The 16,162-nt window shown below is 50.7% G+C and overlaps 1 protein-coding gene across 1 annotated transcript in view; it reads left to right on the forward strand.

Moving 5' to 3' along the window:
* Nucleotides 1-16,162, forward strand: part of LOC143428794 (uncharacterized) — a 174,718-nt gene that overhangs the window by 26,895 nt on the left and 131,661 nt on the right. Inside the window, exon 2 of the mRNA XM_076903927.1 lies at nucleotides 15,732-15,893. Coding sequence (XP_076760042.1) covers nucleotides 15,732-15,893 — 162 coding nt within the window. The remainder of the gene's footprint in view (nucleotides 1-15,731; nucleotides 15,894-16,162) is intronic.

The raw sequence follows: 16,162 nt of genomic DNA on the forward strand, positions 1-16,162 counted from the left end.
AAACCGTAGCAATAGATTATAACATGTATAACATCGAAACTGTCCGACTGTGTGACCACAGTATAACCGAATGTAATTCGCTGAAACGCACGTCTCATCTAAATCGAATCGATCGCCAGCCCTGGTCTCGCTACAAAGTCGCTTATCATTCGCGTCCGTCGGGCGAGAAGTTCATCGGTGCGCGCGGGGGCCGCATTAATTCTCAGGATGGAATCCTCGAGGAATCGTAAATTCGCTGGTCATTTGGCCCGAACTGTATGAATCAATTCTCGTCTCACGTAGCCCTGTCGAAAAATACAGTAACCTCCGAGCAACGTTTCGAGCCTGGCAAGTGGATCGTTACGAGCGAACAGCCTTTTAATAATTCATGCGAGCGAAGCGTGGTCGGGGGGTGAAAGAAGGAACGGCGCGCGGCAGGGGGCTGGGATGGCAAGGGTTGGCGAACTAACGAACAAGTTTTCTGATACGTCGACCTGCCGCCGAACTTGAATCGCACGGCCCTGTTTGAACGCTCCTCGAAGTCCGCGCGGGTGTTCCTGTAACCGGGCGCGGCTGCGACCAAACTTCCCTCCCTGTTTATTTACGACGTCCCGCGAAGTCGTCACGTTTTTCCAAAGAACGCCACCGCCACCCCTCGCGCCGCTCTCCGTCGGTTATTTATTCTCACGACGGCTCGGCTATCCGTGGTATTCGCGGGGCGAACGTTTGCTCGTCAAAACAATTTCTCAGGAATGCATCCAGCGCGCTCGAAGCCCGGCATTTTTGCCGCTCGCCGCTCGCAGAGACGAGACGCGTCTCTCGCGAGCGTTGGTTCAACTAACTAATTTCGAGCGGCTCTTTTTTAATAATCCAAGCTTCGATCTTCGTTCAGGAAAATGATTGGTGCTTTTAAAGAAGTCTGAAATGTCCACAGGAACGCGAAATGCTACGCCTCGTTGTTATCGCTAGAGAACAGCTCTTTGACGCGGATGATTGCTCAAGTAGCTTTCGACTTTAATTCGCTAAATGAAACGCGCCGTTCCAGGGGGAGTATTAAAATATTTCGTCGTTATTAAAGCCCGTAATCGCATTCCAGCGACTCAACGGTAATTTTTGGAAGATAATTCACAAAGGGGCACCGTCCTCCTCTCTTTATAGCGCAACTTTTTTTCGGCTTTTTAATTGGCGTGTTTAATATTTTAATTAATGGCACATTTCGAGCATTAACGCACAGCTTCCACGACCGTGCAGTAGTATATCCGGGAGTTCCACTCGTCAGTCGAGTATTTCCCTGAATATTTCATCGAGGCGATACGCAGCGTTAACGAAAAGTGGCTTTTCAACGGATATTCTACGCGAGATTGTTGAATTTTACAAGGATACAACCCTCTGGGAGGGAAGCGTTTCGCCCACTCGAGGGGTGCCATTTTGATTGCACCTTTGATTGCAATTACACGCGTAAAGAACGGAAATAATCTGGAGATACAACAACAAAATTCCACAGTCTCTAATTTCGCTAAAAAATTGTTTAGGAAATGTTTAAACTCATAGAGATCGTCCCTTTAAATCTTCCATCGAAAACTTTGTGGACATCGAATGAATCGCACGTTTCGATAATCCCAACGAGAGGATTTTCATGGATTTTTAAAGCAGCATCGAATTGTGATTTTAGAAATTTTTAATTAAAAGCAACACCGAGCGACACGTATGAAGGATGCCCAAATGGCTGTAATATAACGCCGTGCTGGGCTGGATATTATTCGTCCCATTATTTCGCTCGAAAACAGATTTACAAATACGGGCCGCGTAGCGGTCAATGAATAATTGATGCACTTTAAACGAGCCGGGAGGCCGGACCCGATTTTCCAGCCAAAAACAGCGTATCGGGTTCCTGTTACGCGGCAATCACCGGACGCGGAAGCTCATTATTACCCGATATTTCGACACAACGACGCGCAGACGAAACGACACTGCGCCATTTTCTCTCCTGCAGCTGCCGATAATCGGCTTAAATTCGTACACTCGCCGCTAGCGTAATCGTTTTCCACTGCCTCTGCCAGGCGCCTCGAACGCGTCCACGATATTTTCCGCGCCTCTGTTTCGCTAGAATTGATTTGCGGTCGCGGCACAAAAGCCACTTCCGCGTCTACTTTCGTATTTTATCGATCGCGCGCGCCCCGCGGATTCATCGACGCGTCCGTTCGACGGGGCGATTTTACGCGAACGCCCGGTATACACGCGCAGAGAAAGGACCGGGAATCGTGCGCGAAACAAACGACGCTGGCGAAACGGTTAATCGTACTATTCGACTGTAATTTAATAATTATCCCGCGATAACTATCCGGCTCGGTGGTCGATTACGCGCGACTCTTTTCAAAACCGATAGCTTATCTTCGATAACGTAATAACATGTTAATTGCACGGATATGCGGGCTGCGATACGGCTGGATGAATCCCTGCGAGACTGACAGGCGCGTTCCGCTGTCTGGGATATCGGCTGAATATGGAAAACGGGACGTCAGTGTTTCGCGCGAAACAACAGGTTGACATTCAGCCTGCTGTTCTTTCAATTTCCATCAGGCTGATGTAACGCGTAATCACTGCCTCGTGAATTTTTCAAAAGATACCTGTTGTACGTTCCACGCCCCGTAAACGAGTAGCCCCGTTTCGATTCGATCGGCTCCATTTTCGTCGATGGTATCATCGCAAGGCTGATTTCGTTCCCGCAAAATTACGAGACAGATTTCACCCGTGGCTGTACAGAATCGCACAACGAGATCGGCTAAGCGAAAACGTGGAACCGTCCGAGCGTTATTAAAAAAAAAAAGAAAAAGTAAGCCCGGATCGACGAGCGAGGGGCTGCCGGAGTCTGGAATGGCCGGAAACCCGCGGAAGCCGCGTTATTAAGGAAGCTCGGTGGTAAGTTTCCACGCGAGAGCACCCGGGAACTATTTCCAAGAGAACAGGCAAGAATGCCGCCGCTTTGGTTCCCTCTCCGTTTCCAAGCTGGTGCCGTCGATCGACTTCGATCTTCGAAAGAAACCGGCGATATCGTCGAATCATTAAAATCGAATTCCTCGCCAGGGAGTGCAACGAGGATTCCACGAGCAGCCGCTCGAAATTCGAAGCATATTTAAGGGCAGCGTCTACAGAGGGCAAGAAGAGGAGGAGGCAGAGGAAGAGGAAGAAGAAGAAGAAGAAGAATAAGAAGAATATGAAGAAGGAAAGGAAGAGGGAAAGGAAGAAGAAGGGGACCGTCGCGTCGTTGGCCAGCAATTGCCGTCAACTTTGAAATCTCGGGCATCCGGCTTCCGGTCGGAAGTCCGTACTTGACTTATTGCCCCCCTCCACTGCGACCCTCGAACGGCAACCCTATGAAAATCGTCGAGCTTATTGAGTCTTGAGTCGATAATTTATTTTCGGAAAGAAATCACCTCACTTCCCCTCCCGGGTAAGGAAAGAGGATTTATGGTAATCGTTTCGATTGGAATAAGTTTCCGTATGATGGATATCGAGGCGTGACGGTGGTTTTCTGACGCCATTAATGTAACATTAATCGATTCCGCTGAGAGGAACGAGGAACAGCGTCTACCTTGGTTATCGCGACAACTGGTCGCAACAGGAATCTCGAACGCAGCCGTGGAAACGGCTCGTGGATCGAACGAGCATGGAACGACGTTAATCGTACGATCTTTGTGGCAATTTTAGATAGCCGCGAGAACGTCTGTCTCCTTAATCTTTACAAATGGCGGATCCTTTATGGGCCGCCAACCCTGGCCGGTCCCACATCCATCACGATCACGCGAGTCCTGAATCTATTTCTCATTCGTCGACGAAATGCCAGCCGCCTACGAGCCAGAATTATTCCTCCACGGTGTTCGCATTAGTGCCCAACGAATTTTCATCGACGCCAGGCAGCACGGCTCCGCGACGTTTCCGACTCGCCTTCCTCCCCGTCTAATGGCCCCGTCGTAAGAGGGTACGTGCGTTCCTTTCAACCTGCCTCGCAAACCACGAGCAGCTCACGGCTCCAAAGAAGGGAACGAGGCCAATTTGAATTCCACGAGCGCCGATATTATACGGCACATTTAATATTCACCCGTGCAAAACGGCCCGTACGAACGCGCCCTGCTACGTACGCTGGGAGAACGCGTCCGCAGCCACCCCCGACGAGCCGCTTCATAGATTCGAAAGCGCGCAGGGACCTAATTTTGACCAACGACTCGCTCCCCCTCTTTCTATATCGCGTCCGTTCCAGCAGTTTTACCTTGGAGAAGGCGACGGAGCGAAAAAGACCGGGCGAGCCGTGGTCCAAGCGAGGTGCCATTCGAATTCCGTCCGCGTACCTCAGCTGTAAGATTGGCATTCGTTGGGCGCAAATATGGCCGACCTCCAGACAGGCACGGTCTTCCTGGAGGCGTCAGCAACTGTAGCTACAGCTCGTTTCAAGGATATCTGGTATGCACCGTAGTCGACGGACATAATGCAGGTTCGGCCCGCACATAATGGCAATAGTTGGCTCCGATCCCAGCGGCCCGTCCCACCTTCCAACCGTGTTAGCTCTCCTTCGTCCCCAGTCCACCCTCGCTGAACCCCTTCGTCGCCCAAAATGCCTAACTCCTTCCTCCGTCTCTGTTCGCCCAGTTCGTACACAGGGCTCGCTTTGCACCCCTGCATGTGCGCGTGTATCTCGCAACGACACAAGGACACGTGGACCCTGGCTCCTTCTCCATCCCTCTTACCCCTTTCTCACTCACTCTCTCTCTCTCTCTCTCTTTCTCTCTATATATGTGTGTTGGCCTCTAACGAGCGAAATGCGAGACTATCGATCTAGTTACGCTGCGCGGAGGATTCTGGACCACGGAGTTCTGACGCGCGACACGACCCGCGAGAACGTATAAATCTCTGGCCCGTCGACCGTGCCCACCGATTTTCCACGGGCGGACTTTCCGCGCGCGCGACCGACCAACCCGGCCGGACATGATCCGGCAAACTTCCAAACCGGGTGCGTTCGTTAGAAAAGTTTCGCCCGCGGTCCAGCTGGACGCTAGGCGCTAGGTCCGGCAGACGTGCGATACTGTTACGAGCGACGTGACGTTTTAACGCAGTTTGCTCGCACGGAAACGGGCTCGAGGGGGTGGCGATTCTCGTGCGCCTCGATTGCTTTTTAATTGATTAGTTCGTCGCTGCCTGAGCACGGAACTGGATGCGGATAATACGATGCCTACGGTTACTTAAAATTTTCAACTCGTCGCACGGTGTGGTGTTCGTGTTTTTTTTCGTAAATCTCTTTTTCGTACCCCGCTATTTGGATTGCAATTTTTTTTTTTTTTTAACCACCTGCAATCGGAAGTTTATTCGCTCGCGGGTAAAATGATCGCAATCGATTGTAGTTGTTCGCTATACAACTCGTGAACCGAGAAATTTGTTGGAACGTTCCGATAAAAAGTTGGAGAGTGCTTTCGAGTGCCTGTTCAGCGAGTATTGTATCGACGCGTAATTGGACTGGTGATAAAAATGGCTGCAGTTCCGACGGTGCGTCTGTAGGCGAGAGAAGGCATTAAATAATTAAGAGATGATTAATCAGCGCGATTCGAGAAGCGTAAAATGTAAACTGTACGAGAAAGTAATTAGAGTCCGGGGCAGCAACAATTTCTACACGGTTGGATATGATTTCACAGGCATCCGAGTAAAAGCGCGGAACGAAGTAACATTGCGCGAAATAAAGTTGATCCCGTTGTGTCAACGACATTTCTAAAAATAGTAGCTGAGCTTTTAGAATAAAATGTCCGCCAAAAACCAGGCGGAAATTTCCGAAAACAGGTCTCAGCGAATTTGATCAAATCGTTGTTCCCTCGTTACGAGAGTCGCACTTGCTCCTTCGCAATTGCGAGCGATCATTGAAACGCAGGCAACATTGTAACTCGAGGTAACAATTTCGAAAAGTACCACTGACAGCCACGCGCGCGAAACAGCAAGGGTGGATTTAATTCAACGAGAAACTACGCTATAATCGCGTCGTCTTCGCCAGTCACCCCTTTTCTCTGAAATTTAACACTCAGAAGCTTTCGAATCGTTCGAAAGTTCCCAGTTCAGAGAGTATCATGTCTTTGAATAGCAATTTAGTGCCATTCACTATACCCGAATGAAATCCTCGTGTTAAATCAAGCTCCCACGCCTCCTCATCCCTCGCGACTATCAAACCGCAGAGGCCAATATATACTAAACTCTCCCAGATGGTTCCATCCCCCTAAAAAAAAAAAAAAACCCCACACACACAAAGACGAACGATTCAATCTTCTCCGAATTTGTTTGCACAGTTAAATCCAGCGATAGATAATTAATAAAAGCGTTTCTTTTAAATTACCCAGGGCCTCCATGAATCGCCAATTAACCCCGCAAATTTAGACCCACTCGCGTCCATCGATCGACGCGTCGATCTTCCCCGGATCCACCCCCGGAACCGCGCGTCGTTCCGGCTGATTTACTTACTTAGCGATTCATAGGCGAGCTGGCTGTTCCGTCGACTGATATATACGGCCATTGTTGCGTCGACGAGGTTCGTTTCCCCTGGCCTCTGGTTGCTCGCCGCCCCCGGGGGCTAAAGGGCGGTTAGTTTTTGCCCGAGTGCATTAGGAACGCGATATTTCAAGTCCGACGCTAAACGTAGCTCCTCTTCCACCGCCGTTGAAACCTGACAACGACGGCTCTGTCCGAGTGCTGGGATACTTTAACCCTTTCAACGCTACGAAACCATACATGGATTTGGAAAAATTGACTGCACGCTGCGAGCACGTACGTTGAACCGTTTATAAAGTCTAGAGACAACCGCGAGGACGGTAGAATCGACGCGTGGGCTTAGATATCTTTTCAGGGTCGTTCTTCCAGTTTGAATTTTCAATTGATTATAAATTGCCACGTTGAAAGTGGAAGACTGTTCTGTTCGCAGTGCATAGGAAAATGTGCGTATATTTTTGCGAAAATATAACTGCGATGAGCGAAGCGGCGTGCAAGAAACTAACGGTGTCGAACGTCTTAGCGCTGAAAGGGTTAAAACATTCGCCACGTCCGTTGCAAGGCGTTACGGCGCTGGTCCGAGGCAACTTTCCGGAGCTTTGCACCGCTTCTGCAGCTTCACAGCGGAAAGGAAGGATCCGTGCTCTTAATGGCGTCTCGGTGGGTAACTTTGGACCGTCCCGCGTGGTTATTACACGCGCGAACACGCCCGCGGAAGGACGGGGCAAGTTTGGTTTCGACGTCCTCCCGGGAACGATTGTGCCACGCTTTGTGTGCAGCGCCCCGAAAGTTTTTGGCTGATGAACTTTCGGAGATGATGGAGTTTCGCGTTTGAACATCCGCTGGGCTAACGAATAACCGAACGATTCCTCCGTCGCGCGGTAAAATTTCAAGGGACGATTTACTGCCGCCGCTATTGCGCCGCTGTGAAAAGTAAAAATACACCCGGCTGATTCTGACCATTACGCGGCCTGATGCGGTCTCTTGATATGTACTAAAAGTCGAAAATAGATGTTACTCTCGCGTCATTACGGTAGACACATAGCCACGTTTTTACTGCGACGCGAACGTGCTGGCGTCATAAAGGAATGCTATCCTTTCTGTCACGTAGACGTATAGGTTCCATTTTATATCAGCTATCACAGGTTTGTGTTTCCGAGGGTTACTGAACCGAAGAGGTAATTCCGATCTTTATTGCCGGTAGCTAGTTTTCTCTAATATCAGCTGGGAGGAGATTTTTCAGACGAACCTTGATGCCATCCGTCGTGGCCACTTTTACGTCGAACGATTTCTTTCAATTACTCGGACATTTTCCTGGATACCTATTAATATCGTCTCCGGAAGGTAGCACAATGTAATCAGCATCTTAGAAGACGCATTCTCGCTCGAAAGGAAGCCACGACCGGCCGTTTTCATCGACGACACCGTGGGTATCGATCGAGATATCTTCCGTGCCTACGAAAGTGCCGATCGCAGCGTCTCTCGCGTTCAGCTAAACTGCAAGCCCGTTATCGGAGCTATTTTCACAAATATTTATCGCTGGCTCAACCAGGCCTCGATGCATCGATGCCTCCGCTGCGACAGCGGATACGACATATGCGGCGTATTTGAAAAACGTCACGTAGAACGCTTCGCGTCTACGGGACAATATCAATGCGGACGAGCCCAGAGTATTATCGAGTAGCAGATGGCGACGAGAACAACCAGGTAACCCAGCAACACGCCTGAAATTTTCACGCAGAAAGCAACGAAACAAGAGGAATTAAAATAGCTTCGATTCTGTCGTACAAAAGCAGAGCTAAATTGTCTCATAATTGGACGAATCCGTGTTGTTTCTCTGAACGAACAACGCTCGCGAGATATTACCATTTCGTTGACAAAAATGTCCCCTTTGTTCCTCCCGTGCTCTTCAATTCGAAACTCGTCGTTTAATATTTTAGCCTGACTACCTGCTGTCCCGCTGTTACGACTGTTGCGCGAAACGTTCACGTATTGATATTCGCAGGAGTGGAACACTTGCAGGATTCCCGATTGTCGCGTACCGTGTCGTTGAAATGGGACCAGGTAACAGCCGTCCGCAGCGACACGGATGAAATTCCAACAAATACCACCGCGACGGTCCCTCATAAAAATGTACATTTTCAAAAGTCCAAATGGCCCGACGTATCGCGGCCAGAATGGACAGAGGGAATCCTCTGGCCACGTCCCGCGTCTATTCTCGCGATGGGAATCGCTAACGCTCGGTTTATCCTTCGCTCAGCGAATTTATGGCGGCCGCTGCTTGTATCGACGAGCCACGTCCCACGGGCAAAGCCCCGCTCGCATTTATAACTATCCCCAGGAAGGCGGACGATCGGTGACGTTTAATACCGTCGGATAAACGAGAGAAATTTCTCGATCTCACGGTCGCCGCGCGCGATCCCACCCGGACTTTTTGCGCGCCACGAATCTTTCGCCGTCCACGACTCGAACCGCTTTTCTTCGTGCGCCATGATACGTGGCCGTTCGATTATTGTTCTACGTGGCGTCAGCGCGATCCCTGCCGCAGCGTGCCGCTGGTTTTTCCTTTTTTCTCTTGTTTTTTTTTTCTGCTTTTTTTCCGTGCTCGCACGCCCATCGCCCGTTTTGCGCTCCGCTCGGTCGCTTAAAGAGCGAACGGATTGCGAATTATTGGAAAAAATATTTGGCTTTTCATGGCGATGGCGCTTTCACGCGTGCCCCTGGACACTTCGTTAAAACGTTTCGTTTAACTGCAATGTCCTCGCCACGTGAATTTTAACGGTTACATTGTCGCGGTCCCGCGTCGACGCTGACAGAATGTAAAATTAATTTTATTGACAAATTTCTGCCGGCTCGTGCCGCGTGTTTCGTCCCTCTCGAAATCGCTGTTAACGTCGCGTCGATGTTTATCGCCGTGGTAAACATCGGAGCAATAATTGCCAGTCAATCCGGCGATTAATTGCTCGAGAGGGTAGACGGTGCGATTAGTCGCGAGATGAACGCGTAGGGTGGAATTCTCACTTGTGGCGTCGCGCGCGAGGTAATTCTGATGTTAAGTCGTGGAATCTGGTTTTACGCGAACCGCTCCTCTGTACCGAGTACAACGGTTTTGCGTGAAATGCGAGCGGGGTGGAACGAAATCGGATTTCCTGGTTCGCGGTTGTTCGGCATCGAGCCAAAGCCGATTATGATAACTCGCCCGCGTCATCTTGGACAGTTATAAGGGTACGACCAGCCCCGCCTCGGCAATAGTTGTTTCTCGCGACTAATGGCGATAATTGGCAGCCGCGCGGACCGTTTCGCGCCGCGGGCGATTAATCAAAAGTCTTGCAGCCTCGATATTGGAAGCTCGTTTGTCCTCTGCAACCAATCGACGGATCGGTGACACGATTTTAATCACGATGCTCGGCTGGAACGCGCGACGAAACGGAGTGACGGCTAGCAAGATTAATTATCCCGCGCGTGTCTTGCTCGATTCACGCGACAGCATTTCTTAATCACGCGTGGCGATGCGACGTGTGTTTCGATCGTTTCGAACGACGAAAGAAACGCGCTACCCTCGTGTGTCATCTGTAACGACGCATCGTTGCAGCAGCCTCTGGTTTATCGACGATGCACGAAGTGTAATAATCGATCGCGGAAGAAGACAGCAGTTCCTCCGAATAAGAAGCTAATCCAACTCTGATCGAGGCTGCAACGCAACGACGTAATCTTGTTGTGATTCCCCTCGAACGATCGGCCCAACGTTCTCCTACGGCGTGCGCTGACGAAGCGGAACGCTTGGAAATTTCCTCGCGAACCGGACCGGAAATTGCCGCGAATTAATTTTCAGGGAGTTCGCCGTGGTATCTTGTTAATGCTCGAACAGATTGGGTAACGGCGCACTGTAACTATCAGGATTCACGTGGACTAATCTCCTTGATCGGGCGGCGAGCAGATGGGACGGGGCGAAATTATATCGAAGGTGTCCGGCTGGCGGTAAAATTAGTCTCCTCGTGGCTATACTTCGACGATGGTCCGAGTTCCGTGGCGTTAGTGGACCCAGCAGTGATCCAAAATCCGGCTGGTAACGCTTCGAAACTCGTTCCAGCGAACGACAATGCCTTCGTCCGAGCTCGAAATTCTATTACGCCATCGGCGAGACAGTGATCAACGAGAGGGCGCCGTCGAAGAAACCCTTCTGAGAAACTTTCCGTTCGATTCCTTGTCCAAGTCTGCCCCTGTTTCTGCGTATTAATCTCCATCGATTTGAGATGATTAATGGAAAAAGTAATACCCTCGAGTTCCCAGAACGTACGCATCGTAGTAACACTCTTAACGAAGCAAGTTTTCATTCTCGTTTCCCGCACAAAGGGATCATAAGCTGGACCTTCATCGTTCATCGTCCTTCGACCCTCTTCGTAACGAACCGCAAGAATCATTCGTACAATCCTCTCACCCCGTGCAAGCCCGCGATTTCCATCGGGAACCAAGCCCCGTCTCACCGCTGTTGCCTCCCGAATCCACTCGACCCGGGAAATTAACAACACATCCATCAACCCCGGAATCCCCCCGGAGCTCGTCATCGTCGAAAACGAGGAAAGAATTAACCGTGGCGGCGATCGAATCGTACCGTTCAACCCTATACGCAGGCGAGCACCGCTCGCAGCTATCCGACAATTCCAACACTCGGCCCAGCCACCGGGTGGATCATTACGGAACAAAGCGATACGCGGCGGCACCGATTCACTTTGGCAGGGCATTTATCACTCAACGTCCGGCGCGATCTACCAACGATTCGGTGCCGCCGTTGTTCGACGACCGATGAAAATGATTGCGTCCTCCTTTCTGCTCCTCTGTACTTTCACGAGGAGGGGGTTGGGATTTTAGCCGCGCGTGGACGCGGTGCACGCTCGCGTACGCGCGTTCCACCCTCCCGCACGCGGTATTATACATATTTATGGAAGCGCGAACAGAGGCGGAGGGCGAGGACCAGCGCGGAGCCAATTAAAGTGCAAATGTATGGAGATGCGGATGGAATTCCAAGTAGCACAGTGACCGGGAAACCGTCATAAAACCGAACCCCCGCGGCACGAACTAATCGACACCCGCTGCCGCGGGTGGCAGCCTGCGAGCAACGGCGGTGGGAACGGCCGTGAACGAGGGGCGGGAAAAAAAAAAAACGAGAGCTCGAAGGGTGGGTTGATAGATTCGATCGCGGCGAGTTCGATGCGTTGCGCGAGATGAGAATTCCGTGTTGAGCGGACGAAGATATCGGGATACGATGGATATGCTCGGGACCGGAACGGTTCCTCTGGGACCAGGGGAATTCGTGACTGGTCCGTAAGACGCGTATTCGCGGAGACGTGTTGGTTTCGAAGGGAGTGGCTTTTTTTTGTGGGCCCTTAAAGCCAGGGTAGAGTGTACGTGTTTCGATGCAGAAGGGTGTATTCGCTCGAATTGGGTCAGGGGAATCGTTTTTTCTTTTTTTCAAGAGATTCTTCCGGGTAACCAATCTGTCGTACATCTTCGAGCGGATGTCTGTTTAATAATGTATTTGGAGTAATATCTTGGTCTGGTGATACGAGGCAAGATTGCTGGAGTAACGTTTTGTAAGAGGTGGCACGATTTTATCGAACGCGACCGATATAATCGCCGATTCGACCACTAAAATTTTGGCCGAACTCGACGAGGAAAAGCAAATAAATCCACTGGAAGATACTCCATCGGCGCAGGATAGGAAGGGTGGCGGGAGCAAACAGGGAAATGGGATCGTGACAAATCGAATCATCATCAATATCACAGAAACGAGTAAACAACGCGACCGGCGTTCCTCCGGCATCGAAGTTGATAAATTAATAACGATGAACCAATGGAGTGGACAGGGCTCGCGCGGGTTTATACCGGGTAGGGTGCGCGACGAATAAAACAGAGGAAAAAAAAGGTAGAAAAAAAAAAAAAAATGTTTCACGCCCAGCCGAAACTGGAGAACGTGAAAAATTCAACGCGACGCGCTTGTATCAACGGCGGTCCAATAAATTTCGCTTACTCGTCAAGCTCTGTATTTTGTACAAATTTCATGGGATCCCGATCGAAATGTACTTCCGTCCGGAAACCCGACGATTTAAGTCTCCAGGAACGAGGTGACCGTCTCTCTGTTCGCCGTATAAAATATCGCCAGCCGAGCGAAACTCGTCGAACCGCCATTTATCTCGCGAAACATCAACCCCTGATTGTCCCCCGGGGAATTTATCGCGTTTTAAATTTCCGTCTGACCGATCCGAGCGCGTTGCGTGGCGCGAGCGTTCCTCATCGGAGGCGCACAATGCGATCGCGCGGGATACGCGACGGAAGTTGGTCGTTCCCCGTCTAATATCGTCGTTAACGAACGATCCCTGGCGAAAATCAACCCCCGTGGCGGCCGCGCTTGCCCTCGTTCTATCCGACTCTTAGCTACGATCGACCGTTTCGTCTATTACCGAGTTAATGCGCGTGGCTTTCCTCGGCGGGCGAGCAGCTGCACGCAAGAGCCAGCCTGCGCGCGTTTAAATGAAAATTATTAGACACTTACGGAGGGCTGACCGCAGCAGTCGTCGACTGTATCCGGGCGCCATTACGCGGCAGCCGCCGCGTCGGATCGTAATATCACGATCTACAGGAAGGTGGCTAACTGAAATTGACCGGCGTCCGGTTCATTAGAATTTAACGTTGGCCAAAGTGAACGCTAAGTGGATCTTTTCGCGCCGCTGTCGGCCCTGCCCGGCCCCTTGCGCAGCCTCGCCGTCGTTAATTCGCCGCGAGAGCTTAACGCTGTTCTCTCGCGTCTCATCGTGTAAAAGGCGGTCGCGGGATAGGAGCTTGGAATAGAAGTGTCGTTGAATTTGAATTACCGTTGCCGGAGATACCGTACGACGAAAGATGACTCGCCGTGCGAGCGAATTCTGACACGATTTCGAACGCGTAACGCGTGAACTCGATCGTGGTATCCGAGAGTGCGGTTCGCAAAGTAAAAAGTCCGCCGATAAATGCGACTAACGCGGCTGCAAATTGAAAATCACGGGTTCACGATATCAGCGGGGCAAGTAGAGCCAACAAATCTCGTTTAGTCGGGAGGAAAACACGAATGGCCGCGTAAAATGTGTAGCGGGCTCGTAACCCCGTGGCAATGCCGTCGTGCGTTTCTCGTTCGGTGATTCATGCGTCTCGCGACGTGGGTTACCGTGGTCGCGCCACGGGAGTGCGAACGGACCTTAATGGTCCCGAGCGAAGACGAAGAAAGGGAGAATACGGGGGCGAACGTAGCAGGAAATTCCAGCGAAAAGAGATTCCAGGGAATAAACTAGCAGACGGAAGAAGCGCGCTAGGGCTGGCTGCTGGATCCTCTGGTTGCGCCTTTTGTTTCCGCTGGGATTTCCACCCGCGCCTCTGTGATTTCTCTCCTCCTCATCGCGAACTCGTTCGCTTTTGACGCTCGATACCACCGCCCGTTGCTCCTGCCGCGTCCACCCGCCACCTGTCTTCCTCCCTGCGATGTATCACACCTCTGCCCGCCATCGATTTATCCCGCAGAACCGCAAGACTTTTCTGGTCCGCTCGGTATCGACGTTAAACAAAACCCTCGTAATCGAGCCCGAATCGATGGATTAAGAATCCAATTGGAAGTGTCCGCCTGCCCCTATTTCACCGTTCTCCGCCAGGCTCCCTGCTAGATCCTACCCGTGAAATCCCTCGAAATCCGTGCCTGCGACGGCTCCCTCTAACCAGCGATCTGGCGCGCGTTCGACGCTCCTAAAGCGTTCGCCTACACGGACGTTTTTTCTGAAATACATTTCCAGAGGCGGTGCTTCGACGGTGTCGCCAGTGACGGTGGCGCTGGCGGTGGTGGTGTTGGCGGCAATAAAGTTTGCTTTATTTTTACTACCCCTCCGGCCAAGTACCGCCCCGTATTTCCTCGGGATATTGACATATCGGGGGTGCCTGGGCTTCTCCTCTTAACGCCCTTTTTACACTGCCACGGAATTTATGTCTTCTTCCACCGCGTCCGATCCAACCCGATCCTCTATCCCTTCTAGTCCACGCTAACGCCCCTCAAACCGAACCCGCCCTTCGCAAACGATCTACATTTTCTGTTTGCGCGTCCTTCTCTTCTTCCCTCGTTTGCTTCTTCTTGCGGGGACCATTTTATCTCCCTTCTGCCCGGCCCCCTTCACCACCCACCGAATCGTTCCGTTACACATGGGTGTGAACCGTTTCTGCTTCTCGAAGTCTGACCATTTTCGATCGTCGGCTGTTCTCTATGGTTGGACATCGCGTGCGAGGGGATGGTAGCGGATTTTAATTTAGTTTAAGTAGAATCGCACTGTAATTCGTAAAGTACGACTGTGATATCTTCGCGTTTTCAATCATTTATTACTTATTAATTGACGGAGCCGAGCTACGCGAAGGGTGCAGTAAAAACAACGAGCCATCGCTCGTCCAGGGCTTATATTCTTTCGCGGTGGTTCGTTCTCCTGCTATCTCCTCTATCGTATTTATCGGTGTCCTGGGACGCGACAGCGTAAGAGCGATTCGTCGTGGAAAAAAAGGAAAATCCGGTCAAGCCCGAAGGTAACTAAAAACTGTGCAAAAGGGCAGGGACGGGACGATCGTGGGTGACCACGCAAAACGAAAAAAAAAAAAAAAAGAAAAAAAACGTAATACCACGATCGGAATGTTAGGTGGAAAACGTATCGCGTGGACGAGACAAAGGGGTAAAACCGTTTGAACTGCAATTTCAATCGATGAGAAGAATGCGGAAAACGCGACGCATCCCGTCACTTTGCCAGGAGAATTGCATTTTCCAGACGAATTGGCATCGCCTCTGGACGAGGTCAGCACTCCTCGGGAAACGATTGCGAAGCATGTAATACGGTTCGAGCTCGTCACGCAGAATGCCACAGGTGCATTTGCGCGACTACGATTTTAATACACATCCATTGGATTTTACGACGTTATGCGTGTACCGCGAAAGTGCAGCAGCCGCCGTTAACGGGCCAATTTCGTCGAAATATTTTCATGTTCAATTACGACGCCCGTTTGAAAACAATTCCCGATCGCAAATATAAATATCGCGTCGACGCCTTCGTCGAGTAAATGTAATCGTCGATTCGATTCCTATTCGAAACGGTTAGAAAACCGTTAACCGTGAGTTCCGAGATAATTGTTTGAGCGAGTGCATCGCGTTTATCGTGTCTAACCATCCTCGTGTCTGGTTTCAGGCCACGTGGACCTTTGGACGCAAACGACGAAGGGCTGCGCGTGCAGTTTTAATTCGTCCAGCACTGAATGCGCGTGCTGCGTCCCGTCCGGAGGGTGCAGCTGCGACGCCGCCTCGCCGGACAGATGCGTTCAGTGCGGCTTGGAGCAATACTGCGCCAACAGTAAGTACCTTCGTTACGTCTCGCGGTCATTAGCGAACTACGTGGTTTTTATGACGAGCACGAATTTTTTTGGTAAAAAAAACAATGGTACCCGTATGTAAGAGAAATTTTGTATCTTAATTTATTTCGTTTCAAATAACAAGTGGAGCACATTTTTTACGCCTCTCGATTATTATATTTGTACAAAAATCGTATATTTCGCGTGCTTCGGATCGAGTCTGTAATTTTATTCGAAGCCACGCGTTATTTGTTTAATTAGATTCGCGCAA

Source organism: Xylocopa sonorina, chromosome 11, assembly GCF_050948175.1.
Source record: "Xylocopa sonorina isolate GNS202 chromosome 11, iyXylSono1_principal, whole genome shotgun sequence".
Lineage (NCBI taxonomy): Eukaryota > Metazoa > Arthropoda > Insecta > Hymenoptera > Apidae > Xylocopa > Xylocopa sonorina.